The 7,851-nt window shown below is 45.9% G+C and overlaps 1 protein-coding gene across 1 annotated transcript; it reads right to left on the bottom strand.

The window, feature by feature from the left end:
• Positions 1-4,364: 4,364 nt before the first annotated feature.
• FAM187A (family with sequence similarity 187 member A) lies at positions 4,365-5,618 on the bottom strand. Its single transcript, XM_073572893.1, has one exon. The coding sequence runs from the start codon at positions 5,616-5,618 to the stop codon at positions 4,365-4,367; it is 1,254 nt and encodes a 417-aa protein (XP_073428994.1).
• Between the last annotated feature and the right edge of the window lie 2,233 nt (positions 5,619-7,851).

The raw sequence follows: 7,851 nt of genomic DNA, 5'->3' as shown, positions 1-7,851 counted from the left end.
GCATGCACTGGCTTGCATAATAACATTATTAACCTGCAGATTAACCCTATATCTGCAAGTTAATAGCATTTTTTTCTGGTGAGAGGTTCCCTTTAATTGCCTCTTCACAGAGGAAGAGGACCTGAACTCTTGTGGCACCTATTGGAAGGAGCAATCTTGAAAACTCAATATCGACCCCACTTTGCAGTCGCATGTTTCATCGTGTTGCCCTTCCTCAGTGCAAAGCATGAGATCTCATTTGGTTTTATAAAAGACCTCTGACTGGAGTCTAAGGGGTAACATCTCTTCTTGAGAAGAGTGACATGCCAGTTGAAGAAGACCATGCAATGCTCCTCTGGGAAAAAATATGACTGTGGCTTAAGGGGTAACATCTCTCCAAATCAGATATCATGCTTTGCACTGAAGAGGGTCAACACCCCTAAACGAGTGTGATTCTAACGATTGACATTGACTTTTAGGATTGCTACTTCCATTAGGTGGTACTAGAGTCCAAGTTCTCTTCCTCTCTGAAGAGGCAATTTGCATATTTAATTTCCCAAAGGAGCATTGCGCATCCTGAATAGTAAAATTTGCATTACATTAAAATGTCTGCCATCTTACAATACCAGAAACCTGTACTAGAATGCTAATAGGACTGATGCCTGTGAGAACGTTCAGTGGGAAACTCTGCAGATGTAACCTGGAGACAACCAATACTGCATGCTGTCAAGCTGCTAAGCATTCAGAAAGACAGGGTGGACCACAGTGTGTGCAGCCTCTTCTGACCTCAACACCCCTGGTAACTAAAGTGTTAGCTCAGAAAGACAGGGTGAACAGCAGTGTGAGCAGCTTCTTCTTACCTCACCTCTCCTGGTATCGTCAGTATTAGATCAGATAGATAGGGTGGACAGCAGTGTGAGCAGCCTCTTCTTACCTCAGCATCCATGGTATCTTCAGTATTAGATTAGACAGGTTGGACAGCAGTGTGAGCAGCCTCTTCTTACCTCAGTACTTCTGATATCTCCAGTATTAGATCAGAAAGACAGGGTAGACAGCAGTGTGAGCAGTCTCTTCTTACTTCAGCACCCCTGGTATCTCCACTATTAGATTAGACAGGGTGAGCAGCCTCTTATTACATCAGAAGCCCCAGTACCGCCAGGATTAGATTAGAATGTCCCCTGGGAGCACATCTATGCTACATGCTGACAAACACAAATCCTATTAACATTCTGTGAACGCTTTTTGCTTTGTAAGTGTAACAAGACGGCTGCCATTTTAGTTCACTTTAGTGATTCTCTTCTTAGACCAAAAGAGTATGATTTGCTAAGATATTTATAAATGTATTTGTACTGACATTTTTTTATTTATTTTTTAGCTTCCAGAGAACCCCTTTAAAAGGGGTTGTCCACTCTTAGCTATCACCTATTGTATATTCTAAAGGTCGCAGGGTGTTGTATAGCTGGGACCCTCAACAAACATCTATACATTGTGATGGCACCCACAGCAGGTGTTCCTTTGCAGTGCCCCTACAGGGAAAATGAAGCATGCCTCAGGTTTTTTTAAGGGGTAACGTTTCTCCTTATGGAGGGTGACATACTGCCTCTGGCATGCCAATGTAAGGAGGCTTATTCATCATGCAATGCCCCTCTGGAAATTAAATATGTAAATTGCCTTTTCAGAGAGCAAGAGGACTAGAACTTTATAGCCCCACCTGTACTTGTAGGATCGCTGCTTCCAACAGGTGGCGCTATAGAGCACTAGTCCTCCTCCTCTCTGAAGAAACAATTTGCATATCTCTTTTTCTTAGAAATCAATAGACAGTTGCAGTAAAGCATTGATGTGCCAGGTCCCAGTGGCGTAGCAACTGTTTGTGGCGCCCGGAGCGGTCGAAAAATTTGCCGTCCCTTTGGTCAATGATAATCCGGATTCCGGAAGCATCCGAAGAGCCCACACTACACTCAAAGATATAATTTTTAGTCTGCTACTAAAGGTACAGTCACACTTAGCGATCTACCAGTGATATGATGCGGTCAGGATCGCTGGTACATCGCTAAGTGGTCGCTAGTGAGCTGCCACACAGGCAGATCTCACCAGCGACATCGCTGGGGACGGGGGTCGCTACTTACCAGTCAGACGTGGCGATCCTACGTCCTCCCGCCCGGCTCCACGCTCGTCGCTCGTCTCGCCGCAGGAAGCTGACGACAAGAAACAGTCCTGGACGTTCTCGCGCGATCAGCGATAATCAGCGGGGGAGCGGGTCGTAGGTAAGTATCACACATAGCGATGTCGCTAGCAATATCGCTATATCGTCACAAGTTATAGCGATATTGCTAGCGATATCACTTAGTGTGACAGTACCTTTACTCTGCTGTTATTATTTCTAAATTTCTAGACTTTCATCTTCTTGCAGTTCTCTATATATACACGGGTATAGGATGTGTATGAAATCCAGCAGACCTGTGTATGCGGTCATACATGATGAGAGAGGAACCCCGGCCCCTGCACTCGGCTGGGGGCCACCGTACGGCTGTGTACTTAAGGAGCATCCCCAGAATGACAACCGATGGCGGCGGTGTGACATCACATCACTACGACCATTAGACAGGACGGCTAGATGAGGTCTCCACCATCATCATCTACGACGCAGGACAGAACACTGCAGATGATTGGTGGCATTGGACTGGCTGCAGCGGTCACGCGACACCCCTTCCAGACATTGATGACCATAGATTGCCCAAGACTCTGCTGTGAGCGTGATGAGCGGCGCTGATCCAGGGGGCAAGAATAGGATTTGGGGGTCTCGGCTTAATTATTCCACCTTGGACCCAACAATAAGTGATGGAAATCCCCTTAAACTGTGGTGTAGAGATGAGGAGACCACCCAGCACCGGCCTCACTATCAGGGGGCGCAGAGAATTGCCCCATTTATATCACATCAGGACTACAACCCCCAGCAGACACCCCCACAGTAATGTGCCTGCCCCACACCCCAGGACGCAAGTAATGAGGGGCAGAGAACTGGTGACAGTACAGACCCCAAGGAGCCCTTGTGGGGTCCCAGACGAGGACTGTGGGCTGCCAGTGTGTGCGCCCACCTCCACCTGCCCTGCTGTACTGGGCACAGGAATGGCGCTGGTGTCGGGCACTCACACACCACCGGAGACCTCTCACCTTGTCAGACGGCGGCTCCGCCATGAATGAATGGGGCCTCGGCCCATCCTCCCGGGAAGGCTGCCAGCGTCCCCACTTCCTCCACAGCCCCCAGCGCCGAAGCCGCCTCAGTACCGAGGAGCAAAGGCTGGAGGGGGCGGGACGCTGCTGAACAACGTCACAGCCCGCCCCTTCTATCGATGGCGAACAGGCCGCTCTGCTCAGCCTCATGTGCCCGCACACAGGCCGGCCCGATGCTGCTGCACTGTGCCTCCGCGCTTCTCCCACAGAGGAGATGAATTGCTGCTGCTGCCGCGCCGCCCCCACACACGTGCCGCCTGGGGCGGACCGCCCCCCCCACGCTACGCCACTGCCAGGTCCTCAAGAGTGGGAGATGTTCTTTGTAGTCAGAGTCATTTGTATGCCAAGGTGGCTCAGAACACTTTGAATGAATTACAAGGAATCTCCAGCCAAACAATATTTGCTCAATTTTAGAAACTGAACTGGGCCAATATCAATGTAGTTCGAATGTGAACTTGACACCTAACCTACTACTCATATTGGCCCAGTGATGAGCAGGGGGAATGCATATTATATTTTGGGTAATACCCCTTTCCCATGGAGATGTGAAGTTGCCGAGGGATCAATTCTCCTGAACTTCTGCTTAATAATTACTCCCAAATCTGTGCTAAACACTTGAGTGCAGGGATGATTTAGAGCAAATGTAATATAATATTACTAAAAAAAAGATCAGGCCACCGCAACTAAAGAAAATCGGAACTGACAGTTATATTTAGGGTTAAGTAAATTATGATGAAAGGTTTGGACTGGGCACATGCAGACAGGCTATAGGAGTGTGTTTGCCTATGAATTGTAGCTCATGGCTGCCACCTGCTGGCAGGCAAAATTTTGCACTAACTTCTGAACAGAGTCAGCCAATTTGGGGTTAAAAGCCAAAATATGAAACAGATTTCCTGAAGACTGTGAACTTAGTCGGATACATATATCAAAAAACCACAAAGTCACTTAGCTTGAATTGATTTATTAATATTAACATGCCAAGACCAACAAAAGATGAGAATTCAGGCCATCCAGCTGGAGCTTTCTGCCACTGAAATAGATATTTCCGACAGGTCAACTTTGTAAGTGGTGAGCAAGTGAGGACATATAAAGCAAAAGCTTCAACATTTCACGGAAGTGATTCTCTGTCTTGACGCATCTGTATAGGATTAAAATCACCTCGTGTCCACCCTGCAGAAGCAACATTTCACACTTTGAATCAAGATGAAAATAAGAGTAAAAAAAATGAAACTTATCCCGATGGTCTTCATGGCAAAGACAGATTCAGGGTCATTGAAGCGGCGTGCCCTGGTTGGATCTCTTTGCACAGCCAACCTAAAGCCGGCTTTCATCTTGCCCTGAAGCCAGCAATAGTAGGTTCCTTTGTCGTCGTACTGAACAGCCCGAAAGTTCAGATGGTTCCCATGATCGATAAAGACTCTCATAGATGTATTACGCCCAATTAGATACTGTGAGCGGTAAAGCCTATCTTCATCTTTGTCCCAGGCCACCGCATGCTCTGGTTTGGCCCCTGGGCACGCAAGGCTCAGCCTGCTGCCTATTTGGTGGGTATGTATCTGTGTGGGTATCTTGGGTACAAAAGGGATATAATCTTTCAAGCTCATTATACTATGCATTAAAGAGGTAAGTTTACCCAAAACTCCTTTCTTTTTCGTGTGGCATGGAGTCATGCAGCTCCGGATTATGATCTCAGGTCTTCGAGCGGAGGCATACGTTTTGAGCTTGGATGGAACAGCTTCCGAGCCGCAAGAAGTCACATTTCTCAGAGTCGTATGAAATCTGGCATTAAGGTAGTTAGTTTTTATATAGCACAAGCCTACTCTCCTCTGTTCCCCTCTAGCGTCACATCGGTCACACACTGTCCAATCCCAAAAAGTGGTAAAGGTCACAAAGTATTTGGTTATATGATCCGGTTGAGGGTGACTCCCTTCATCTGTAAAGGCTACATAAGCGTTACTGGAATCCTGAATATCAATATTGTATCCATAAAAGAAGTGTTGATCTTGTGAGCCACATATGTAATTTCCAGAATCTTCTAACTGTGCCTTAAATACAATTAGGCTGAACATCCGGATGGTAAACCTGAAGACAATTTCAAAACTGCCTTGAACGCTTTCAGCGTCAAATTGGACTGTGCCATTGAAGTCTGTGAGCACCCAGGTCTTGCTAGAACCAGTTCTCTTCTGATAGTACCACACCACAGACTTTGTTGCCTCAGGCTTGCAATGGCAAGGAAGCTCAAAGGTCATATCTTTAAGGTAGGCAGCTGTGTCAAATATTAGGAAGGCCGGGCACAGAGTCGATCTGTAGATGTCGTCTCTTTCGACAATCTCAAAAGTACTCACTGGAATTAGACAGAGCAGGAACGTAGCAGCAACATAAAGGCGGAGAGGGCAATAGGAAATCATTATCCTCTGCAAGGTAAATAGTTGGCTGACCCAATCTTAAAACCACATCAAATGAAAACTTCTACTGACTACTCTGTTGTAGGAAGTCACCTGAGAGACCCGACTGGCTCGGAATCCTCATTATGCTCTAACATTCCTTTGTTGGCAAGTAACTAGATTCTAAGTTCTAATGGACTTTAGAAATGTAGTATAGGTTCTTCTGATAAGCCCCATGTACAGGGCATTGCAGTTAGTTTAGGTATCTGTGGTTACAACCACTAACTGTCACTATGTGAGTGGTCGTAACCGTGGATACTGCCTAGACAACTGTAGCAAAACCACACCTGTGAGAAGTTTTAGGGTAGGACCACATAGGTCATATACAGATTCTTTGTTGGCAATTTTGGTATTGAAAATCTGCTGCGTATTACAGTTCTAGGCACTGTGGATGAGACTGTATGAAATCGTATCCACATGTGGCAGAGAAAATCCACAGGAAATTGACACCGATCTGATGCAGATTTTAACTTCTTGACAACATCCACCAGACATTTAGGGCAGATGTGTGCATTTATTACATGGAACAGGGTCAGCAGCTGAGCCCATTCCTTCCTGCGGGCTGAGGGTCACTTGCAATGACCATCAGCCTCACATGATGCAATCATGGGGTGCGTATCAGTTGTCACGGCAGCCAAGTGCCTACTGAAGACCCCTGTGTCTGCCACGTTAGTGTATATGCACACATCTTTTTCAGGAGGGCGAACCTGAAAGATTCTCAAAAGACTTGAACGTACAGTGTTTCGAGTCTATTGTGTATATGATTAAGACATTGCAAATTCAATATATACTCAATGTTGGGAAAATAAGTATTTGATACGCTGCTGATTTTTCAAGTTTTCCCACCTACAAAGAATGGAGAAGTCTGTAATTTTTTATCATAGGTTCACTTCAACTGTGAGAGACAAAATCTAAAAAAACAAAATCCAGAAAATCAAATTACCGTATTTTTCGGACTATAAGACACACCGGACCATAAAAAATTTAAAAAAAAATGAAGCAAAAATGTGTTCAATTCTGTACTTAATATCCCCCACCCTGGTATATACGGTCTCCTCATCCCTATCCTGGTATATATGGTCTCCTCATCCCTATCCTGGTATATATGGCATCCTCATCCCTATCCTGGTATGCATTGCCCTTTTCTTCCTCATCCTGGTAGGTATGGCCCCCTCATCCCTATCCTGGTAGGAATGGTCCCCCTCATCCCTATCCTGGTATGCAGAGCCCCCATCTCTGTCCTGGTATGCAGGGCCCCATCAGAAAAACATTAAAAAAAAATAAAAAACATTACTTACCTTCCTGCACTCCTTCGCACCATCTTGTTCCGGTGCCAGCAGCTGCTTTATGCCTTGTAAGCAGCGCATGGCAGGGACGTCATGTGCTGCTTACAAGCCGAAGGATAGCTGCTGGAATACTCACTGCTCCCCATGTGACTATGTGCGTGGAGGGCAGTGAGTATTCATTGCTCTTTAGTAGCGCGCACAGTGTTAGCCACGGGCTTCCTACAGCTGCCGGACGGTCAAGTGCATCTTATAGTCCAAAAAATACAGTAATTATGTAAAAATCATACAAATTGCATTTTATTGCTAGAAATAAGTATTTGACACAATAGAAAAACAGAACTTAATATTTGGTACAGCTGTCAGACAGATCCTGTAGTTCTTGCCCAAGTTTGCACACTGCCGCAAGGATTTTGGCCCACTCTTCCATACAGATTTTCTCCAGATCTTTCAGGTTTCGGGGCTGTCGCTGGGAAATATTGAGTTTCAGCTTCCTCCAAAGATTTTCTATAGGGTTCATGTCTGGAGACTGGCTGAAATGCTTTTTACGGAGCCACTCCTTATATGCCCTGGCAGTGTGTTTTGGGTCATTGTCATGCTGGACGACCCAGCCATGACCCATCTTAGACTTTCTCAGAACCATTCTTCCTTTACGAGGCAAGATCTTGCATGGAGCCCCAGACGGAGGAAGATTGGCAGTCTTCCATTTCCTAGTAATTGTGCCAACAGTTGTTGCCTTCTCACCAAGCTGCTTGCCTATTATCCTATAGCCCAACCCAGCCTTGTGCATGTCTACAATTTTGGAAAGGTGGTGGCTGTATCTCATATCGTTCAAAGTTGGTGACAGGTTCCCTTAAATTAACATTGGTGATATATGTAAATAATGAATCACCAAGGTTGTGCCGGCCTCCAGT

Source organism: Dendrobates tinctorius, unplaced genomic scaffold, assembly GCF_039654945.1.
Source record: "Dendrobates tinctorius isolate UK_male_01 unplaced genomic scaffold, ASM3965494v1 ptg000032l, whole genome shotgun sequence".
NCBI lineage: Eukaryota > Metazoa > Chordata > Amphibia > Anura > Dendrobatidae > Dendrobates > Dendrobates tinctorius.
The sequence above is the reverse complement of the archived record's forward strand: the minus strand, read 5'-3'. Positions and strand labels throughout refer to the sequence as shown.

Bases quoted from the DNA above. Each gene is read 5' to 3' on its own strand.
- FAM187A (XM_073572893.1), bottom strand. From the start codon at position 5,618: ATGATTTCCTATTGCCCTCTCCGCCTTTATGTTGCTGCTACGTTCCTG.